The following is a 23,866-nucleotide window of genomic DNA, read 5'->3' on the forward strand; positions in this document are numbered from 1 at the left end:
GAGATGTAACTACAAGGGCAAAACGGTAAATTGGCCCATTTGTACTTACGAGCATCTGTGAAGGATCATCATATTCATAATTGGTTATATTCAATGGACACATAAATATATATGTGGTGAGAAGAGTTCAGCTGTTGGTCTTTAATGGAATCATTGACAGTTAATGGATGGTGAATCTCATGGCTAAAGAGTTTAGTCAGCTATTCACGTACTGTTGGAGCTTCGAGCCACAGGTCCATTAGGTCACCTGGGTAGCTTGGATAAAGTCGAGGACCAGTGTTTGGATTAATTTGAAATGTTCAAATTGACAAGAGGAAGTACAATTATATATGATATAATTAGAATGGTTAATTATATATGATATAATTAGCTAAATGTATGAGATACATTATTTTGGAGGAAATTAGATATAAATATGATTTATATCAAGTAGAGGAAAAATACTATAGTAGATATATGATATCAAACTATAGGATATAAATATAATATGATTATATTTATTAAATAAATGAATTGATTAATTATTTAATAATTAACCAATTTTTTCACGTATAACGTGGGAACGTGGGCTGCGAAGGTTAAGGTAACCACGGGTTGAAATTTGAAAATCATTTTCATTTTAGTGAAGAATTCATTCGTGCAATTCGAAATCTCGCACCCCAAAAGAAACCGTGAAAGATCGATCGCCGAGAGCTTATATGATAGATTCTCTTTCGTCTAAACGATCATATAATTCACGCGTTCCCTAAACGATCGTATACTACTTTCCTAAACGATCGTCCAGTTTTCCCTAAATGATCATGTAGTTTTACTATACGATAAGCATCCCTGCAATACGATAGCAGCGTTCTTCTTGTGCGCGCTTGTCGTCTACACGATACCCTTTCCTCCATCCTCTACCAAACTCACCATAGCCCACACTTTGAGTTTTTGATGCCGAGGTTACCTGGCTTTCCCTGGTGGTGGTGTTGTCCCCGAATCCTTGTTTGTGTACATTTGGATCGTGTAGTAACAGTTGAGAGACTCATCGAGTGCTGGTAGATCGGTGGAGTTTTCCGCTGTTGTGGGTTCACACAAAAGAAGATCGTCTTCCTCTGGTATGAACCCTTTTCTCTATATTTTATCGTATTCTTAGCATGTTGTTTATAAGTTTATTATGCATAACTGTTAGTATATAATGTATATCATTTATATTCCGGTCACTATGAAATCGAAGCGATCTAAGCCCGCTCATGGAACTCTCATATTGAGATCCTTCATAACCAACAAATTGGCACAACCTTGAACGAGGTTCCAACTTCTTAGGATTTGTCACTAAAAAATGTGTAGGACAACCCCAGATTTTGAAGTAATGTAAATTCAGTTTATGCCCCCTTCATAACTCAAAAGGTATTTCAGAAACACTCTTTGAAGGAACATTGTTCAAGATGTGAACTGCAATCTCTACTGCATATCCCCAAAACGAGTTAGGCAATTGAGCCTAGCTCATCATAGAATGAACCATATCTAATAAGGTTCTATTTCTTCTTTCTGATATACTGTTATGCATAGGTGTACCAGGTACTGAGAGTTGGGATTGAATTCCATGTTCTATCAAAGTCTTGAAATTCTAAATCTATGTACTCTCCGCCCCAATCAGATCAAAGTGTTTTGATTGTTTTACCTAATAGGTTTTCAACTTCAGCCTTATACTCTTTAAATTTTTCAAAAGCTTCAGACTTGTGTTTCATTAGGTATAAGTAACCATACCTCAAATAATCATCTATAAAAGAGATGAAGTATTCTTACCCTCCTCTAGCCTTTACATTCATCGGACCACAAAGATCCAAATGTATGAGCTCTAAGGGCTTTTTGGCTCTGTAACCTTTTCCACTAAAAGACCTTTTAGTCATTTTTCCTTCGAGACAGGATTCATATGGAGGTAATAAATCATCTTCTAACTTGCTTAGAAGTCCATTTTTTTTATCAATCTCCCGATCCTATCAAGATTTATCTGGCCTAATCTTAAATTTCAAAGGTACGTATCATTGTTACTTTGAGAAATTCTTCGCCTTTTAGTTTAAGTATTAGCAATTTTAAATATCTCATGATTTAAAAGTGCTTTTGATTCAGTTGGTCTCAACACATATAAGTTGTCTTATAATTTAATTGAACAAATAGTCACACCATTTTTCATAATGAATGCTTCATTTGAATTAAAAGAAACTAAGTATGATTATTCAATTAAACAAGAAATAGAAACAAGATTCTTTTTCATCTTGGGAACAATGTATAAGTTTTCTAAGAACAAAAATATATTTCCAAAAGACAACTTAGTAGCTCCCATTGCACAAGCTGAAATAACGTCTCCCATTCCAACTTTGAGTGTCATTTCACCATTTTCTAGCTTCTGGAAGGAACTAATTCCCTGTAAAGAAGAATACACGTGATTTGTGGCTCCTGAATCAAGTATCTAGGCATCATGGTCATTTTCCACTAAACGAGTTTCCAGAATTAGTAAATCATATTTACCTTCCTTCTCTTTCTTCTTCTCAGCAAGTTATTTGGGGCAATTGTGTTTCCAATAACCATCCACATTACAGTGGAAGTGTTTGTCCTTGTCAGCCTTAGCTTTTCCCTTACCTTTGCCAGCAGCGGGACCCTTCCCCTTCCCTTCTTTCTTTTTCTGGGTCTTCTTAGTACCAGAAGTCGAAGGAATGGACTTAGTTCTAGAGGATGAACCCTTATAGAACTTTTTGGAATAGGCAACATTTGCCTCTTCTTCTACTGGTCCCTTATCTTTCATAAGAGACTAAAAAGTTTGTAAATCATTTAGAAGGGTAGTCAGATTGTATTGTATTTTGTTCATTACTACATTGTTGTGGAACTGAAGAAAACTCTTAGAGAAAGATTCCAAAATAAAGTACACCTAACTTTGCTCGTCTATGACCGCACCATTCATTTCGACAACATTGAAATGGACCATTAGATCGAGAACATATTCTTACTGATTGGTTCTTTTAAATGTGCACAATATAAATGTACTTGAAAGCCTCGTGTCGGATCTAAGCAGACGGTTGTCCAAACATCTCTTGGAAGGACTCCATGATCTAACATGCAATCATCATGGCCTTATGCTTCTTGGTAAGAACGTCAAATTGACTTTCCAAGATGTAGAGTCAAGCCTTATCATTGGCCTTCGTCCAACGGTCATAAGTATCCTTCAATGTTTGAGATGCATTTCGAGCGGGGACTGAAGGATATTCCTGTTGGGTTTTATGTCCTAAAACTCGTAGTTTGTAAACATTAGAACTTATTTTGAGAATTAAATAAAGTTGTTGTTGAATATATTGTTTTTTAGAAATCCAATAAACCTAAGTCCCTTGACAATTATATGAGTACTTGAACTTTATGTGGAGACATACAAGTGGATCAGGTTCGAATAAATAGTCAAAATGATCTATAGTATATGAAAATGTTGGTTCCTTATTCTGGTAACACTATTGGATGCGACCTACTCTGTAGTTGTTACAAAGAGTTGTAAACTGCTACATACGAAGTGATCCTAATTCGTGTATATTGAGACATAAGAAGTGGGGGTGTCCTGTGCAAATGATTTTTGTGCAAGATCGAACCATGAAACTTGTCACTCTTACTTTATAATGTTGTTTACTGTTTAAGACTAACAATTTCAAAGCGATTACCTAGGTAACTTAACCTTAATCCTGAGCTAACTATGAACTTCTGTTTGTTCGGGATTATCCTTTGATCTGCAAATGGTGAGAGTAGACCAATTGCCTCTGCTCAATAAGCTTACCATTTTGGGGATAAGACCGGATGAATAGCTGGGAATATAGGGTGCAAGAGGGAATTCACTCCTAACCAATTAGGGTTAGTAGAGAGGTTGTTCCCTTTAAGTGCTGATTTTGGGTCTTACACAAGAGGCCTCGCCCTCTCATTGGCCTGAGAGGGATTCGATTTGTTGATTAGATCACAAATCAATTGTTCATTAGGGGATCAATGGTACTTAAGGAACAAGAGGTAATTTCGGGGGTAAAACAGATATTCGACCCAACCGTTATTATGAGTAACCTGTGAAGGGTTAACTTACTAATCATGGTTATATCGAGTAGACATAATATATCTACAATGAGGGGAGTTCAGCTATGGGCTTTATTGGAATCACCCATTAGTTAACGAATGTGGGTTAGATCGGTCTAATGAGTTTAGCCGATTAATCTCGGATCGTTGGAACCCATGATCTGTAGGTCTGCGAGTTCCCCCTACTAGCTCATAAATGGGTACGCTTTGGGGTAGCTTGAGAAATTAATTTGAAATGTTCAAATTAAACGGAACAAGAGAAAAAATATTTAAATATGATTTAAATATATAAAGATGATTATTGTGCAAAAAATAATTTAATATTTGATATTAAATTAATTATTTTTTAATTGATTTATGAAATTAATTTAAGAAAATCAAATTTTAAATTAAAATGATTTAAAAGTCATTTTGTATTTTAAAAATGAAATGGAAAAATCGTTTTTGCATGGCACATAATGGAAAAAGAGTATTTTCCATTATCATCATCTTTTATGCTCACACACAAATCATGATCTTCTCTATCTTGATTATCCAAGCATGAGCTGCAAGCCATACACTTAATCTCTTTACATGTTCATCTTGATATATAAAGAAGTTTGGAGTTGTTGGAGAAGGAAAAAAAAAAGAAAAAAAAAAGAGATGAATACAGAATTTTGAGAGAAAAATCGTGGTGAAGAAGAAGCTGTCTACTTCAACATGCTGCTGTGAGCTTCCATTGTTTCTCCACATCTACAAGCTGTTCTTGAGCCCCAAACTCTGCCTAAAGCTCCAAGAGCATAATAGGGAAGGTTTGAGGTGGTTCACGTTGATATCCAGTGAAGACAATAGCTGAACAACGATTTTCTTGAAGAGTTCTTCAAAGGTATGTTCTGAAAATCCATTTTTATGAACAACATGCTTTAGTTTTTGCCAAAATTAGTGAATTAGAATGTTTATGGATTCTTGATTCTTCCACTGCATGTTGTTTAACAGTAACAATTCCTTCATTAAGACAAACCCCAAATCATCAACATTCATAATCATATTCAGGTTAGATTTCCACGTGTATAGTTTTCACCAGTTAATTTCTCATTTTTAAGCAAAGATATGATTGTGGAAGACATACTGAAACATATAACAATTAATTGACCTTATTAGTTATCTTTATCATAACTCATTACTTAATTATACAATCAATTTAGCAAAAATACATGTAATAAAAAAACCATAATTAAACTATTGACTTCAGTTTTTGCAACAATACTTCAAAGATTTAGAGCAACAGCCACCGAAGGTTGATTAGCTACTCCTCCCCTAAATTGAAACAATCTCAGTCAATCACTAATACCAGAATAATTCTTATTCCTATAGTTTTTAGCTACCTTTGTTTCAGTCAATAATTCATTAACAGACTTAACTCCTCCCATAAGTGTAACCCTCCCATTTTTGGATCCCAGAAGTACGCTTCAATAGGTTGCCGAAGGGAAGACAACTGTTGAAGATTAACCTAAGAAACCCTATCCATTACTGAAGTTTGCATTGTTTCACCCCTATGATGAGGCCCTCCGAAGGGATGGTCGCTCTAGGAATGACACGCATGCGGACCATAGGAATCTCACGATGCAACCTAATGGTAGAGACCATGGGATACGTTGACACGCGTCCCTCTCCCACTTATTATGAATACTTTCCCCATTCACCTTGTTATTGACCCATGCAAATATTCTCCGAAGGAGGCTGCTCCCAAGGCGATACAAAGCCAAGCATGAATCTCACGGTATGAACTCTTGGGGACGGTGGTGCTGAAATTTGATATATTGTATATACCAACTTCCTCCCACTAAAGTATTCTAATAGTTTATTAGGATTTGATTATACTTAGTTAAAACCCTGGCTAATGAATTTTTCTAAGTCCTTTACATTTGCTCAATATAACATTTATATTGAATGGTTTAACAATACTTGATTTCATTTATTAAACTTTTTTGATAAAATCAATCATTTATTGCATGCTTATAAAATACTTGCCCAATTCACCTTCTAGGCCGGTTCCCAGGTGGAGGTATTCCATTTCCGTCAGCTTAAATACTCCCTCCTAGACAGAACCTTCCTTAGAGAAAGGTCCCTTATGGGAAATTATTTTATAAATTTAATCTTTTATTGAAATTCATTTTAATCCTATTAAAAAAATTTAAAGATTAACCAATTTTTAATCCCATTAGAAATAACATAAGCCAATTTTAAACAATTTAAAATAAATTGGACCTATGTTTGCATGCAATCTAGATTAAGATTTAATCAATTTCGTTAATACTATAGCTATTTATAAATTAATTAATTATCAAATCTATAAAAATATTATGCATTCACATATATCATTCCATTATTTATTAGAACAGTTTTAATATATAGTATGATGCATGGACATGCTTAGGCTAATCATACATCATTAACATAACTCTTATATTATGATGCATGAGCATGCTAATTTAATCATACATCTAAAAAATATAACCTTTTATATTTAATCATGATGCATGTACAAGTTTATCCTAAGGTGGGTATTTTTAATTTATATGACATACATTATGTAATATGAATTCATATAATAAATAATTTAAAACATACATTTAATGCTTAATTAAATTAAATAGCAAAAATTGGACCGATTTTGGCACCCTAATGCAAAAAATAATTTATTAAATTAATATAATTATTATCTTAATTTAATTAATTAATATAACTATTATATTAATTTAATTAATTAATATAAAATAAAATTACAAAAAAGCAACTTAGGTTAAAAAATGCAGCAGCCAAAGGATGTCTCGCACGTGCCACAACTGCTTTGTCCATCTTTGGAGTGTTGCAACGTTGTAACGCTGCAATTGCAGTGTCGCGACGTTGTGCAATAGGTTGCTGCAATTGTCCTGTAAATTAAATTCTTAGCTCCATACACCAGCTTATAGTCCCTCGTTCTCCTAAGATACTTGAAGATGTTCTTAACCGCTGTCCAGTGGTCTAACCCTGGATTGGACTGGTACGTACTGACAATTCCCACTGCATAACAAATGTTTGATTAAAGGATTTGGAAAAGCAAATATTACTTTGCCTATAGGAACGAAATTTACAATTGACAATGCATTGTTCTCTAGTCAATCAAAGAGAAATCTACTTAGTTTTAAAGATATATATTGCAATGGTTATCATATTGAGACTGATAAAAAGAATAATATGGAGTATCTTTATATCATATTTACTCTCTCATATAAAAAACGTATATTGGAAGAGTTGTCTGCTTTATCTTCTAGATATTATACTCATGTACGAGTAATTGAAATATATGCAACAATGAACCTGAAGTTCATAAATCCAGATATATTTTCTATTTGGTATGATAGCTTAGGCCATTTAAGGTCTATAATGATAAGAAGAATTATTGAGAATTCAAATGGACATCTATTGAAGTGCCTAAAGATTCTTCAATCTAATGAATTATCATATGATGCTTGTTCTTAAAGAAAAATAATCATTAGACCATCACCAGTCAAAGTGGGGACTGAATCACCTATATTTTTAGAACGAATTCATGGTAATATATGTAGACCTATTAACCCACCAAGTGGACCATTTAAATATTTCATGGTATTAATAGACGTATCCAGCAGATACTCACACGTGTGGTTATTATCAAGTTGAAATTTTGTATTTGCAAGATTACTTGCTCAAATAATTAAGTTCATAATACAATTTTATGATTGTACAATTGAGACCATTCGTCTTAATGATGTTGGTGAATTTACATCTCAAGCTTTTGATAATTATTGTATGTTAATTGGAATAAGTATTGAACATCCTGTAGCTCATGTTCATACTAAAAATGGTTTAGCATAATCATTCATAAAATGTTTTCCATTAAATGCAAGACCATTACTTATGAGAGCTAAGCTTCCTACATCTATATGGAGACATGTTATTAAGAAGTTAGAAAAAGAAATTACATGGAATGCATCGTTATTGTCTCATTTAGATCCTCATACAGATCAATGTGAACTTGAAGTTTAGAAGATGATTCGTTTGCAAAATATAGCAAATCAGTTATCAGATGCATTTGTAGATGCAAAGAAAGTAACTAAGTCATATATACCAGTTGCAAAATTTCCATCGAAAATTGAGCGAGTTGTTACTAGTGAGTCCAGTGAAGGAAATCTTATTCAAGAGCACCGTTGAGCGGAAGCAAGATCTTTTCGAACCCATTGTGAAACAATAAACGCATTCACATACAACCACAGTTATGCATTATATAGAAAATTACAACATGCTTTCTTCTCAAATACAGAGGGAATCAAGTGACATAACTTTGAAAAACTCTTCTTCATGGATTCCCTCGATCTACACCGGTCACGCGTCCCAGCAAACTCTAAACGATCATGAATGCAACGAATAATCAGTGAAATCACGAACTGTCTGATCCTCGAACGGCAACCCACGATACTACCACTCGGTTACCTTGGTATTCTTAGAGTGGGAATCCAGGAGGTGTGGGCTCTATGTGAATTTGGTAGAGGGAATGAGGATGTATATGATCGAGTTAAACGATCGAGTAAGTGGGAGAAAGTGTAGTCTATCGTATAGACACCAGGTACTCGATCGTCTAGTAACGATGAGCAATCGTCTAACAAACTTGCTTGGTCATTTACTCTCTCAAAAGGGCTATCGTATAGCTTTCTTTCACTCGATCGATTGGTATGCAATAATGCTACGATTATTCAAAAAATGAAAACTCTTTTCATTTTATTCTTCAGTTATTAAAACTGAAAATAACCTCTCACTTGCACGGTTAATGGAGAAAAGAAAATAACCAACTAACAATTATCTCATAATTGTTTTTATTATAAATAAATATAATAACTAATTTATCATATTATATTTATAACCTATAGTTTTAATATCACATCATATGTAATATTTAAACCATAGTTCTTTTTTCCTTTATTTAATATAAATCATATTTATATTAATTCCTTCAATTAATGTATTTAATACATCAAATCAATTATATCACATATAATTGAACCAATTTAATTATATCATATATAATCAAATTCCCTCTTGTTAATTTGAACACTTCAAACTAACCTAAAAATTGATTCTCAACTTGAATCCATTGAGCTACCAAGGAGACCTTATGGACCTGTAGCTTCAAGCTCCAACGGTACGTGAATAACTGACTAAACACTTTAATCACGATATCCACCACCCGTTAATTGTCGGGCACTCCACTAAAGACCGACAGCTACACTCTTCGCACTATAGACATATTTCTATGTTCATTGGATATAACCAATCAACAGTACGATAATCCTTCACAGATCGCTCGTAAGTACAGTTGGGCCAATTTACCATTTTGCTCCTATAGTTACATCTAACTTCTTAAGTACTATTGATTCCTCTAATGAACAATACATCATAGTCCTACTATGAGTGAACACTTCTCGGGTCATGAGAAAATGTGTGACGCCACATGTTCAAGCCCCAGATCAGCCCTGAAGGGAGCAATCTATCTACTTACCCCTGCTTTGGAGAAGGAGTGAATTCCGTCTTGTGTAGCTGAGTTCCCAGCTCTCCAATAAGACGAATTCCTAAAGTGGTAGGTTTGAGTCGGTGATCTGGCCACTCGTACCCATGCAAATCAAAGGACCACTCTCATAGGCAAGAGTTCCCAACTCACTCAAGATTAAGGTCATGTTACCTATGGTCATTTCTAGTGAAATGAAAGTCTCTATCATGAATGACATTATATAACGAGACTAAACATTTCATGATCCAGTCTATACAAACTCCTTTGTATAGGATACCCCCACTCGCATGTCTCCACATGAATAATCAGGATCAGACTATTTGTAGCACTTTACAACACTTGTAACATCTACAAAGTAGGCAATATCTGTATTGTCACCAGGATAAGGTTTCCCTTCTTTATCCATATACTACAGACCATTTAGGTTATCACTTAAGGCATGATCCACTTGTATGTCTCCACATACATGCTTAAGTTATAACAATAACCAGGGATTTTAGTTTATTGGTTTGTGGTTAATGCAACTAAAATATCTCATATTTTATAGACAATAGTGAAGAAAATATCTCATATTATTACATCACAAATGTTTTTTCATACACGTGTTTACAAACTACAGGACTCTACGAGATTTAAGGCATCAACCCCAACATCTAAAATACGCCAGAAGCATGGTAGACCAACGAGTTCCAAAGATAAAAATCCTAGAAAATGAAAAATAATTAATAGTAAAAAAGACTTGGTTAAGTATATAAATACCCATGAAGAATCCTTGGCATGACTAGTGAGGAAAGTGAAATATGTAAAGATAATAATGAGATTTCAATAAACTATGTCATGACAGAAAAAAGATGGAATCAAACTAATGTAGTTATTGACAACGTTTTTGCGTATAATGTTGCTCTTAATATTATATTTGAAAGTGAGGATCTTGAACCAAAATCTGTTGAAAAATATCGACATAGAAAAGATTGGCTTCAATGGAAGGAAGTAATCGAGGCAAAATTAAACTCACTTTTAAATCGTTAAGTTTTTGGACCAACGGTCCGAACACTAGAAGTTGTCAAACTTGTGGGATACAAATGAGTATTTGTGAGAAAAAGAAATGAAAATAATCTGGTTACAAGATATAAAGTAAGACTAGTTGCACAAGGTTTCTCACAAAGACCTAATATTGATTATGAGGAGACATATTCTCCAATGGTGGATGCAATTTGTAACGATCTGACTTCTTAGGACTTATACTAGGCCGTTATTACATGAAAGCATGAATCTCAAAATGACTCTCTCATAAATTTTAACTAAAATCAAAATAATTTTATTAAATATATAGTTTTTTTAAAATCTAAACAACTGAAAATATTTGATCGAGGTCTCTTTGAAATAAAAGTTTAAAATAAATTTCATGAAACTTTATAAATAAAATTTTTAAACAATGGAACTCTAAGTTCAAACATCGAGATTGGAATTTAAAACATTAAAACATGAAAACATGAGCAAAAACATCTCTCTGATCCCAATGGAACGGTCACGGATTCCTTCTGTCACTCGCCAGTATGTCCTTTCTCTTACCTGAAAACATAACATAAGAAAGAATGAGTATAAAATACTCAGTAAGTAACCCCACTACCGGGGTCAGGTTAAGCATTTATGTCCAAAAAATGCAACATTTCTAGTGAGACATGCAAAAACCTCTACTTATCATGGTGACCATCTAGTGAATAATTTAACCCAGCCTGGTGAGATGTATACTTAAACCTCTGGTGAAATCTTGAAAGAGATCACTAACCTCTAGTGAAGTCTCGAAGAAGATCACTAACATCTGGTTAATCCCGAAGGAGAGACTAACCTCTGGGGAATCCCATAAGAAACACAAACCTCTAGTTAAATCCGGAAGGAGATTACTAACCTCTGGTAAAATCCCAAAGGAGATCACTAACCTCTAGTGTACTTAAAGGAAACATAAACCTCTAGTGAAATCTCGAAGAGATCACTAACCTCTGATGAATCTTGAAGGAAACACAAATCTCTGGTGAAATTTCAAAGGAGATCACAAACCTCTAGTGAATCCCGTAGGAAACACAAACCTCTAGGGAAATCCCGAAGGAGATCACAAACCTCTAGTGGGTACATGACTACGGATAGGAGCAACTATCACTAACATAACATAAATGTCATGCATCATAAAACATAGTCTTATACATGAATCATAACATAAATCTCATACATCCTCATACATGTCAAATAAGATCTAGCTCTTGCTCATACATTCTTGTAAAGTATCTTATAAAACAAGATCATGCTCATACTCATAACATACATCAAATAGAACAGTCATGTATTCATATATCTTCTCTAAACAGGCATCATGATTACTCAGTCTTAGAGCCATTAAAATTATCCTACTTGTAACGCCCGACACAAAGGCGGTTCTAGTAGTAAAATTACCTACCTTGGAATTAAGTCCAAAAAGCTAGCAATTTAACTTTGCAAAATCTTGAATCCTAAATAAATAAATAAAAACATAAACCAAAATTAAATCCAATGTTTAGGGCAAAATTCCAATCACAACTTAACACAAACGTCTCCATACAACTTACCCAACATGTAGTTTGACTCAAAACCACTTCGAAGTGTCAAAATCAACATGATCCAACAATTATATCACCATAATCAACCTTTTAATCTAATGGACAACAACTTTAGACCTTCTAATCCAACCTCCAAAAATTACAATTAAAACAAAAGTTAAGCCAATACTTAGTGGGTATCCAAAAAATCTCAACCAAGACCTCAAACCTTACAAAAAAGGACGCTGGACAACTTAAATCTTGTCGAAAAGCACCTTGAGAGTTTGTATAACCCAATTTCAATATCAAAATAATATAGATAAGCCAAAACTTAAACCAAAATTTGATGGGTATTCAAGATCTTCTAAGAAAACCTATAACAAACCAAATAACTTATCCAAAATATCAATTCTGGCGACAATGGCGCTAGCGACGGTGGTCAACCATAGACGGGCGATGGGCACTACTATCGTACGACACAAATTGTTTAGGCTAGTGACTGGTAGTGAGGGTCTTGCATGAGGAGGGTTTGCGAGAGTGAGAGAGAATGAGGGTTTTCAGTTTTATTGATTCTATTTAGCAACGATTACGGACAAATCAGAGCTCTAAACAACGATCCAACATTCAAATGAGACTCTATATGTCCCAAATAAACTGACAAAATTTTAGCATGATCCAATGGTTCAAGCTCCAGAAATCGGCAATTTTATGGAAGTTGTCACTAAAAATCCGAACTATTATCTTTCTCTCTGATTTTCCCTCTCTTTTCACCCTTCTTTAATTTCAAATATCCCAATTTTTTTCATTTTTTTTTCAGAATTTTAAAAGATAAATCAAATATTTTATCACAATATCTCCAAAATCTCCAAAGATTCTATCAAATTAATAAATCAATTAACTTCTCAAATTACCTTAATTTAGGCTCCAAAAATCAAAATTAAAGGGCATAAAATCCATAAATTTGATACAAATTAAATCCTTCCAAATATTTAAACCAATTTAAAACCACATAAAATTAATTATCTCCTCAATTGTTTTAAGTTGGCTCCAAAATCTAAAAATTGGAGGAAATTAAAGCCCAACAATTTAAGATAATTAACCCTAATTTATCTGGAACTCGGGATGTTACACAATTACAATAAGATATTTAATTGGTTTGATTGTGTATGAAAGTCTGGACATGCATCTTATGGATATAGTTGTAGCATATTATATGGATCCCTTGACAATGATATTTATATGAGAATCCCAGAAGAATTTAAGATACATGAATCATATAAATCAAATTCCCGGGAATTGTATTCAGTAAGTTATAGAGATCATTATATGGATTGAAATAATCAGGTCGAATGTGATACAATCGCCTGAGTGGATACTTGTTGAAAGAAGAATATTAAAATAATCCAATATACCTGTGTGTTTTTATATATAAAAAAAAATCACAATCAGGATTTGCTATTATAACTATATATGTTGACGATTTAAATATAATTGGAACTCCTGAAGAGCTTTAAAAGGCAATAGAATATCTTAACAAAAAAATTTGAGATGAAAGATCTTGGAAAAACAAAATTTTGTCTTGGCTTGCAAATTGAGCATTTAGCAGATGAGATATTTGTTCATCAGTCAACTTATACAGGAAAAATTTTGAAAAGATTTTATATGGACAAAGTACATCAATTGAACATTCTAATGGAAGTTCGTTCACTATATGTGAAGAAATATATATTTCTACCTCAAGATGATAGTGAAGAACTTCTTGGTTCTATATCTTAGTGCAATTGGTGCACATATGTATCTTGCTAATAATACAAGACCATATATTACATTTTTAGTAAATTTATTAGCAAGATATAATTCTTTTCCAACAAAAAGATATTGGAACAAAATTAAGCGTATACTCCGTTATCTTCGAGGAACAATCGACATGAGTTTGTTTTATTCCTATAAATCAAATTTTGATCTAGTTGGTTATGCAGATTTTGGATATTTATCTGATCCACACAAAGTTAGATCTCAAATAGATTATCTATTCACATGTGGAGAAACTATTGTATCATGAAGATCAGTCAAATAAACCATAATAGCCATTTCTTCGAATCATGTTGAAATCCATATAATCCACGAGGCTAATTGAGAATGTGTAGGGCTAAGATCAATGACTCAGCATACTTGTGGAACATGTGGTTTATCTTCTAATAAAAAATCTTCCAACAATATTATACGAAGACAGCACATGTTGCATAGCCCAAATCAAATGAGGATATATTAAAGGAGATAGAACAAAACATATTTCACCGAAGCTTTTCTACACTCTTAATCTTGAAGAAAATGGCAACATCACCGTATAACAAATTTGTTCAAAAGAGAACCTGGCAGAATTATTTACAAAGGCATTACCTACTACAACTTTTGAAAAAATGGTGCACAACATTGGAATGCGGTGACTCAGAGATCTCAAGTGATGTTTCCATGAGCGAGAGTAAATATACTTTTTAAAAGTATAAATTATATGAAATACGTACTTTTTTTCCCTTCACTAGGATTTTTCCCCATGGGATTTTTTCCTAGTAAGGTTTTAGTGACATATTTTTTTATATATAATAGACATCTAAGAGGGAGTATTATAAATATTATAATAATAATAGATGTCCATTAGTGTCAGAGCTTCGTGTCCTAAAAGAACAAATGATATTCTCCTACTACTCGAATGTATGTTTGAACATGCAATCCATATGTGTTATGAGCACACATTCTTAGGGCCTGTTTGGGGGCCAATATCCTATGGGTGGAGATGATATGACCTCTATATCACCATTTGCCCCACTGATATACCATCTCCCATTTTCACTTCCTTCAACATGTGTACAGTAACCCCCATTTAACAAGTCTCTCAGCTTCTCCACCCTTACTTCCTATGTCTCCTCCCTCCTCATACTTGATCGTCACCCTCGTCATTCTCTCCTTCCTTCCTATGGCCCACATACGTTTTTATTTCTTTATTCTTTTCTTGAGTTTATTTCATTATACTTCAGGTGTAATTTTTTTCCACTATATCCATTTTATTAAGAAACCATGGTATTTCAATCTAATTTCATGCACCAATTTTTTTTTACCTTCAATTTACATACATCGTTTTTTCCTCAAACGTCCTGTGATAGAGTATATTAATAATTTATTATTTATAAATTATGTCATTCAAGTTTTCATTTTTATTTGCTTAGTATATCAATTATTTATCTATATAATGCCCATTAAAAAAATCACAATATTTTGGATTAAATCTTTGTACACAATTTCTAAAAAAAAAAAAAAAAAAAAAAAAAAAATCTCTTCATATACAACATCAATATTCAAAATTTACTATTCAAAAGCTCATTAAAAAATCTCAATGGAAAACTCATCCGTGAATATATATGAGAAAAGCCTCAACGAAATCCATAAAATCAAACATAAGCAAATTTTTTTTTTTTTAAATGCCTCACTAAAATAATTAATTGACCATTCATAACCCTTAAGTTCTTATAGTTTTTAAAAATTAAATCTATAAATACTACTTTCACTAGTTTATTTTTATTTTTTATTTGTCTTACTTTTAAAAACTCTTTTCAAAGTTCAAGTCATGATTGAAAATTATGTATATATATTTAGTATTAAAAAAGTGGAAAATTTTTTTAGAAATAAAGTTGGTACATTCATCCCTGAATTAGAATTAAATTTCGTTGACTAATTACGATTAATATTAAATTTTGACTAAGTTTTTTTAAATAACAATAATAAAGAATTATTTAAAAGACAATGATTGAATACAAAAAACTAAATTATATAATAATTGAATTATAAGATTAAAAAAAACATTGTTCATATAAGCAAATAAACATATGAATTCAGACATAACAACTCTGCACACCCAACACACAAACATATGAAGTCAGACAACACAACTCTGCACCCAAACATCAGAACTCCCCAAACATCATAATTCTTAGACATCTTATATCATCTCCTCCAAACAGCCTCTTACTGTCTAACTAATTTAATCTCCTACTTACCAATTCTCCTATTACGGGTCATTTTATGGATTTTATAAGGTGGTGGAGATTGGTGAGAAATTCCAATTGTTTAGAAAGAAAATTAGAAAAAATTACATAATTTCATGATTTTCTTATTTTCTTTATTTTATTTAAGTTATTTATTTATATCATTTTATTAGTTATTTATATTATATGTTATTATTATATTATATTATATTTTATTGATATCTGTGTTTCACTGTGTCCCCATTCACAACAACTTCCATATTCTCGTCGAGATTTTTTTTCCCCGAAAGCATCGACATTAATAATTTAAGCTTTGAATTTACCCAAAAATTAAAAATAATCATAATTTATTCGAATTTGGGCCCTAGGAAAGAAGAGATCTAACAAACCCTAGATATCCCGTCTGTATATAAATGCCCACAAAACCCTAAATTTCTCTCAGTTTCTCGTTTCAGCCGGCAAAAATGTCGAAGCGAGGTAAGCACACCCTTACGCCCTTCTTCTTCTTTCTTCGCAGTTTCACCATCTAGGTTTTAGGTTTTCGTTTTCGTTTATCTCGTGTTCTCGCCGACATATCATGTACTACTTTCATTTACTTCGGAAGTATCCGTCTCTGGGCTTTTTTTAATTGAATCTGCATCGAACCCACAATTTCTAACGGAGATTTGTTAAACTTTGGGGAAAATTGATCGATTTGCTATTTGTGAAATCTGGAATTTATTTGATCGATTTGTTTCTTGTTGGTGCAGGGCGCGGAGGATCTGCAGGTAACAAGTTTAGGATGTCACTGGGTCTACCGGTGGCGGCGACGGTGAATTGTGCCGACAACACTGGAGCCAAGAACTTGTACATTATCTCAGTGAAGGGTATCAAGGGACGTTTGAACAGATTGCCATCGGCTTGTGTGGGAGACATGGTTATGGCCACTGTCAAAAAGGGAAAGCCCGATCTCAGGAAGAAGGTCCTTCCTGCTGTCATTGTCAGGCAGCGCAAGCCATGGCGCCGAAAGGATGGGGTTTTCATGTACTTCGAAGGTATACCTTTTTTTCCTTTTGGTAGTTGACTCTGCTCGGTTTACTTTGTTTGTTTTAGAAAGCTTTATGATACACATGTTTGAACTTGATCCGGATATTTGACTGTTGACGTTTGCCATCCATGACCAGAGAGATGCAATGCATAGTTTTTGTCTTTGAACTCCTGTGTTACAGGATCATTCTGTCTAGTTAAGCTTTATTTGTGTCTTTAAAGCTTTTTGTTATTACTGGTTGCCTTCCTGAATTGTGGTTGCATGCACTTGTTCAAACCTGAGAATTCCATGATTAACATGTCTGTCAGCTAGATAGTTCTGGGTAGTCAATTTATTTTGCATATCTAGTTTGTTTCTGTGAAGAATAGATATCAAACATATCCAGGTTTGAGTTCCATAGGTATTTATTTACTTTCCACAGGTTATGCACTTTACGGTGGCCTATAGTATACTAGACTTCCTTGTTTTAGAATAATTATGAAGGATGGTGTTTTTTTTTGGGGAAAAACTTAAGTGGTAAAAGTAGCAAAAAAGTTCAAAGCAATCTGTTTTCTGTTAATTTGATTAATAAGTACCTAAGTTTTCCGTTTATCCTCATCTGTTTCCCAGGCATAAGTCAGGTATCCTCCTTATTGTAATGGTTGATACAGTTACGAGTCTGGTAAATTGACAGTGTTCATCGTTGTGGATGTGTTGAAGCTTTCGTGCTCATATCTGCTCCATGTGGACAGGACATTGTTTATTTAGAAATGCTTTCATCCTTGATCTCATTCTGCCCTTTAGTATCATCTGCTTTAAACAATGGATTTCATCCGCATGGAAATTTTGCTCTAAGACTTCTCTATGTCATTTTCAGTTCTTTGTTTTGGAATGGAGCTATTAGAGTACAATTTACTAATTTTGAAATATATATTGTGCCTATGCAGATAATGCAGGAGTAATTGTGAACCCTAAAGGTGAAATGAAAGGTATGGTCCACTCGTAGGAAAAAGATGAGAATGCTGCTTTTCTTTTAATTTCACATTTCCAGATTATGAAGTATGTTTGTTGCTAATGTTACAGGTTCTGCAATTACTGGTCCTATCGGAAAGGAGTGTGCGGATTTATGGCCTAGGATCGCCAGCGCAGCCAATGCTATTGTTTAGACTGTTATTCTAGAGTTCAAATCTTCTTGCTTCTGTGGTTATAACAGCTCGTCAGTTTTGATATCTCAGTGTTATAGTACTAATTTATTACTCTTTGATTGTGAGATCTGATGGAATATTTTTGGAACAATGAATTAGATTTTGAGTTGGAGGTATTTTCTCACTTTCATATCTCATGGATGTGTCTTGATTCAGTTTATAACTAACTAGCAATCATCTCAGGTAATTTGCTCTTTAATTGCCTGCGTTTGCTTTAGTTATAGGTTACGTTCCTTCTTTACTGTAGCCAACATTTGCAATGAAATCTTCTCTCTCATTCGTTATTTTTAAAGTCTAGCAGATCCCAGTTATATATTCCATTTATATCATACATCTCACTCGAACGTATCCCAGTTTTTTTGTCTCACTGGAATGCATCTTGATTTAAAATCAGTTGGAGTTGAGCTTGTTGATTTGTCTAATTATAGAGGGCTGGGATTAAATTGATATTTAGAATTCAAATTTATAGATATATAGGCGATTATCGATGTATTTTCAATTTGTAATGAGAGATTCAATATTTTTATAAAATGCAAAGTTAATATCATAAAAAATAGAAATTGACTTGTCAATTAAAGATTAGTGACTAAACAAGTTAGAGGCCTAAGAACCCTTTGATAACCCATTGAACTATTTAAAAACAATAACCAAACATATTTTTTGTTTTTGAAAAATAGAAAAACCATAAACAACAATCAAGATGACAATCTTAATAAAATGTTGCTGTGGTGCGAACTAAATCTGTGTTTGTGTGTTGGACTTTTTTCACCTAGGCTGTGTTAGTTTTTGAATTGCACACAATGCAGTACTGTATCCAAGATTTTCCCTTATGTTGAACTTTTGGTTATGTTGATTTTTTTTTGGTTGTGTTGAAGTTTTGTTTGTGCCCGAGGTCTTTCTTCATTTATTGAAATTAAATAGTAAAAAAATCATGTTACCCGATAGGAAAGAAGAAATAGAAAAATGTATGTAGAAAGCCAGAGAAACAACAAGCCCCGTAAAAGCATCTCATACGTAATAAATCCCTAAACTCAAGACATTAGACATACACGAATGACATGAAAAGGGCAACACACAACAACGAAAGACGACGTAACGCACCGCTTTACAATTACACAACCAAAGCAGCTCTTATTTTGGTTTTTCGTCTTTGGTTGCACAATCTTATATCAGTAATTTACAGAGGCAACATAAGTAGTACTAGTATATTGCCTGAGAGTTTTGAGTTGGAGACTAATTAATGTCTTTGTCAATACATCTTGTATTGAGCACTCATATTCATCTTTGCACAATACTCAAACAAGCTCCCATCATAACATCTCCTTATAGCCTCTTTCGACAGAAACCCGTCCTCGTCCCTAGCCAGGACATACAGCACGAACCATTCGAGTTTTGATGCGATCCTACACTCCAGATTCAACATGACATTGAGCTGAAATGAATTGTATTTATAAATGAAAGAGCAAAGATTAGTATAATGGGACCAATAACCATACCATCCGTAGGGATCGAAAGCTAGACGGTTGGCTTCAGTCATATCCCATAGCTCGCCAAGGGACAGCTTGTCTGGGTGCGTTCTTGCGTACTTGCTGAATATGTTCTCAAAATTTGCCGCCACATACCTACTCATTCATAAATTCGTGTTAAATAACTCAATTTTAACTTCCAGTCTCACAACTCTACACCTCAAACACAAGTCAGACTCGATAACTCTAGTGAACGCTCCAAACAACTCAAGGTCTATTTAGTTAACAATCCCAAATAGTTGTGGAAGTTTCTATTTTTAGACTGCTTACCCTGAAAATATTAAAAATATTGAAAAAGAAGTAATTAATAATTAGAGATATTATAAGATGTAAAAATGCGTTAGATACCTTCCTTCAGTGTCATAAGTTCCAGTGTCGCTGCCATGTTTATCTTTGTGAATGTTGTAAATGTAGATTGGAAAGAAAGGTGATGGGATCCATCCCTACAAATTTAATCAAATTATCAAGTCTCTATTTGATTCCAATAATTTATAATTAAGTTAGATTAGTTACTTAAATTAATCACTTACTTGTTGAGTACGATAGCTCATGGCCATATTTATTATAACGGCCATAACTAGGGACATTATCATGTTGAATCCAATCGCTCTTAGCCCTGAAAAACAATTTCCATTTCGATTTTTTGATTTTAGAATGAAATTTTCTTTAGTCAAATTCTAAATACTCAAAAGTTCTTGTGGCTTTCACTTCTTTAAAAGATTAATTAATTTTGTAATAAAGGCCTTGGATAAGGTTTTGATTTTACTCTGCAAATTTGGGGTGATAAGGATAAATTGCAAAAACTACCCTGATGTATGGTAACAATGGTAATTACACCTTCAAACTTAAGGGTAAAAATTGACCCTCCAAACTTTCACCCTTTAATTTAAGTAGTTGCAAAAATTGGACCTCAAAATATTTAAGGATAAAAATGGAGCCCTTAAATTTATACCATTGTTAAAATTGGGCCTCCAAACTTGAAAACCTTTAGAATTTGACCCCTAAACAACATTTAATTTTAAAATAAAATAAAAATTACCCTTAAACTTATAGAAATATCAGAACGCCAAAAAAATTATCACAAGCAACTAACGCAATAGATACAAAAAAGAAAAGAGGAGAGGGGGGGGGGGAGGAATTATCATAAAAATTACTAACTTATCTCCAGCAACTGACATGATAGATACAAAGAAAATTTATGTTTTTCTGTGTGTATAATAGAGCTTATTTTATTTATTTTATTTTATTTTATTTATTTATTGCTCTTGATTTGTTTGTGTGAATTCCGCTTGATCATTTTGTGGAAGTTGTAGAAGTTGAAATTGGATTATGTGATAAGAAATCCCAATCAATTTTAACGAATCAATCGTAATTGGTCTGACCGCTCAAGTTTAATTTTTCAAATTAAATATTTAAAGGTCAAATTGCAAGTTCGGAACCCTAATTTTGAGGTTCAATTTTTATGGTCAACTTCTACAACTATCTAAGTTAGAGGGTCTAATTAACATTTAGATAAGTTTGAGGCTTAATTTACTAAATAAGAAGGTTAAAACATTCTCTCTATTTTTGACAAATTTATTTACTACATTTGGACAAATTGCAATTTAGATAGTTTCAATAAATTTGGACAAATTTATTTACTACATTTTCAATAAAGTAACAAATTTTAAAATTAATCCCACTAGTTTATGTTCTTTTTTATTAGATGAAGGTTATTATTGATTAAAAAGTTTCAATACAACTTCATTTTAAGATTTTTAATATATATATATATATATATATATATATATATATTATATGCATGCAACACTCTCAATGTTCCATCTTCTTAAATTACCTATGGAGCCACCAGGAAAGAGTTTCTGATATCATCTTAAAACAAACTATACATATATATATTAGTGTCAGAAAAAATTTACCAACATAAGTCTCCCAAGGGTAAACGATGCCATTATCATCTTGGTCGAAGAAGGCGACATGTTGCTGAAGTACGGTCATTCCATAGTGCTTATGCCCCACCGTCCCCGTCGGGTGGCTCGAGTCCGGCGCCACCAACGCCCTCGCCAAATCTTACCATCGTCATCATCACCATTATTATTTCGAAACCAAAACCAATCTAGTAAAAACATGTTTTAAGAGTGATTTTGAAGATTGACACTCACATGGCTTGGAGATTGTGGTTTCGAGGTCGTTGCGAACCCTTCGCTCTCGAGTCACCGGTGCAAACCGAGCCTCGGTGGCGTTGACTTCGTTTTCCATTGATAAAGCCATGGCGGAGAGAGATTATATAATTGCAGAGTGGCTGCAGCAGCGGCGGCGGCGATGGATGAGAGTGTGGAGGTTGTAATGTTTTGGGAGATTTTATAAATAAAGAAGGATTGAGGTGGCTTTGTGGTGTGCCAACATATTATGTTTGGTGCAGCCTCATTTCGACACGACCCATCTTTCCTTCGCCGCTCCAGCTATTATTTATTTCTCTCTCTCTCTCTCTTTTTCGATAACATCCACACCATTCCTCAACAAATATATATATATATATATATTTATTAAATTTGAGATGGTTACACCTCCCCAGACTAGTATATTATAAAATCGTTGTTGTTACTTATTACTTTTTGGCCTACTACAATATTTCTTATTTCTAATACGGGGTAGAGGTTGTGAGAGGTACCGGTGTGTCATCAGCATTCTGTATTCGAATTGGCTGACTTGTTTGTGAGCGGAAACAGAGATTATAGTCTTATTATAGTTGGGTTATAATAGTTTGTATTTGGGGCATAAGTTATTTTAGTTTTGATTATAATAGTATGTTTTTTAGGTGTAAACTATTTTAATTTGAGAAAGAAATAATAAATACTGTAGCAAAAAATAAAAAAATGATGAATGTAAAATAGTAACAAATAGTAAATACTATAGTAAATGAGAGTTTTGAAATAGTGTTAACTGTAGTTAATTGGAGAATAAAGAATATTTACTATAGTTAGAGATGATTATTATAATCTTAGGAGAGTTCTTGCTCCAAATGTGCCCTTAATCTTTAAATTTTGAATTTAATTTTAACTTAGTTCCGATTTGAGTTTTATTTCAACATGATCTATATGTTTCAAAATATTATATTTGAATCTCCAATTTTTTTTTAATTAAATATTGACTTCAGCCTTTAATGTTAATGTCTATTAATTAATTTAAAATAATTATGAAATAAAATTTTAAAATTAATTTTAATAGTGATGAAAAAATTGTAAAATTTAATTAATTGTAATTCTTTTAAATTAATTGATAAATATTAACACTAAAGACTAAACGCGAGTTTTTAGTGAGAAAAAATAACGTTAAAAGGGTAAACTTGAAACATGGAACCAAATTGAAATAAAACTCTAATCTTAAAAAGGAAAAAAAATTAAATTTGTAACATTTTGGAATTTGTAGTAAAGTTGAAACCAAAATCAAAACTTGAAAGATTAGAAGAGTAACTTTTTGGAAAAAAAAAAAAGAAGAAAATATTGTTAAATGAAAAGAAAATTAAAAAATTGTACTAAGTAAAAATATGTTATGTGATATTTTTTAAGATTAATTACTTTTTAACTCTTATTAAATAATCAATGTCAATAGTTAAGATCGACTAATTGTCAAAGAAACTTATAGACTATTTCAAATCATTCCTTAAATCTCAATGATTAGTACCTTTTGAAACTTAAGTATCAAATAGCTACTAACTTGAAAATTTAGACACCACCAATGTATCTTGTCGTTACTATTTATTTTTTGTTAAATATATCATGTATTATCAATGTCAATCGTCCTATTGTGAGTTAATTAACGGTCAAAGAAATTTATAGACTATTTAGAATCATTCCTTAAATCCCTGCAATTAAA

The 23,866-nt window shown here is 32.9% G+C and overlaps 2 protein-coding genes across 2 annotated transcripts; one reads left to right on the forward strand and one right to left on the reverse strand.

Moving 5' to 3' along the window:
• The first annotated feature begins 16,544 nt into the window (after nt 1–16,544).
• On the forward strand, nt 16,545–18,588 carry LOC120092493 (Ribosomal protein L14p/L23e family protein). The gene is made up of 4 exons (XM_039050591.2): nt 16,545–16,730; nt 17,003–17,287; nt 18,207–18,248; nt 18,343–18,588. The coding sequence occupies exons 1-4, from the start codon at nt 16,718–16,720 to the stop codon at nt 18,423–18,425; spliced, it is 423 nt and encodes a 140-aa protein (XP_038906519.1). The 5' UTR covers nt 16,545–16,717; the 3' UTR covers nt 18,426–18,588.
• A 947-nt stretch (nt 18,589–19,535) lies between these two features.
• On the reverse strand, nt 19,536–22,332 carry LOC120068493 (peroxygenase-like). The gene is made up of 6 exons (XM_039020278.2): nt 22,153–22,332; nt 21,910–22,059; nt 20,521–20,606; nt 20,339–20,433; nt 19,961–20,086; nt 19,536–19,867 (listed from the first exon to the last, which is right to left on the reverse strand). The coding sequence occupies exons 1-6, from the start codon at nt 22,259–22,261 to the stop codon at nt 19,714–19,716; spliced, it is 720 nt and encodes a 239-aa protein (XP_038876206.1). The 5' UTR covers nt 22,262–22,332; the 3' UTR covers nt 19,536–19,713.
• Nucleotides 22,333–23,866: the final 1,534 nt, after the last annotated feature.

This window comes from Benincasa hispida, chromosome 12 (genome assembly GCF_027475165.1).
Source record: "Benincasa hispida cultivar pf3 chromosome 12, pf3_genome.v1.1, whole genome shotgun sequence".
NCBI lineage: Eukaryota > Viridiplantae > Streptophyta > Magnoliopsida > Cucurbitales > Cucurbitaceae > Benincasa > Benincasa hispida.

What these genes read in the sequence shown, in the direction of transcription:
- LOC120092493 (XM_039050591.2), top strand. An exon ending in GGTTTTCATGTACTTCGAAG is followed by an intron (nt 17,288 to 18,206) that starts GTATACCTTTTT and finishes GTGCCTATGCAG; the next exon opens with ATAATGCAGGAGTAATTGTG. An exon ending in CCCTAAAGGTGAAATGAAAG is followed by an intron (nt 18,249 to 18,342) that starts GTATGGTCCACT and finishes CTAATGTTACAG; the next exon opens with GTTCTGCAATTACTGGTCCT.
- LOC120068493 (XM_039020278.2), bottom strand. Translation starts at nt 22,261, where the DNA reads ATGGCTTTATCAATGGAAAACGAAGTCAACGCCACCGAGGCTCGGTTT. An exon ending in AACCACAATCTCCAAGCCAT is followed by an intron (nt 22,060 to 22,152) that starts GTGAGTGTCAAT and finishes GACGATGGTAAG; the next exon opens with ATTTGGCGAGGGCGTTGGTG. An exon ending in GCTTTCGATCCCTACGGATG is followed by an intron (nt 19,868 to 19,960) that starts GTATGGTTATTG and finishes TCTGGAGTGTAG; the next exon opens with GATCGCATCAAAACTCGAAT.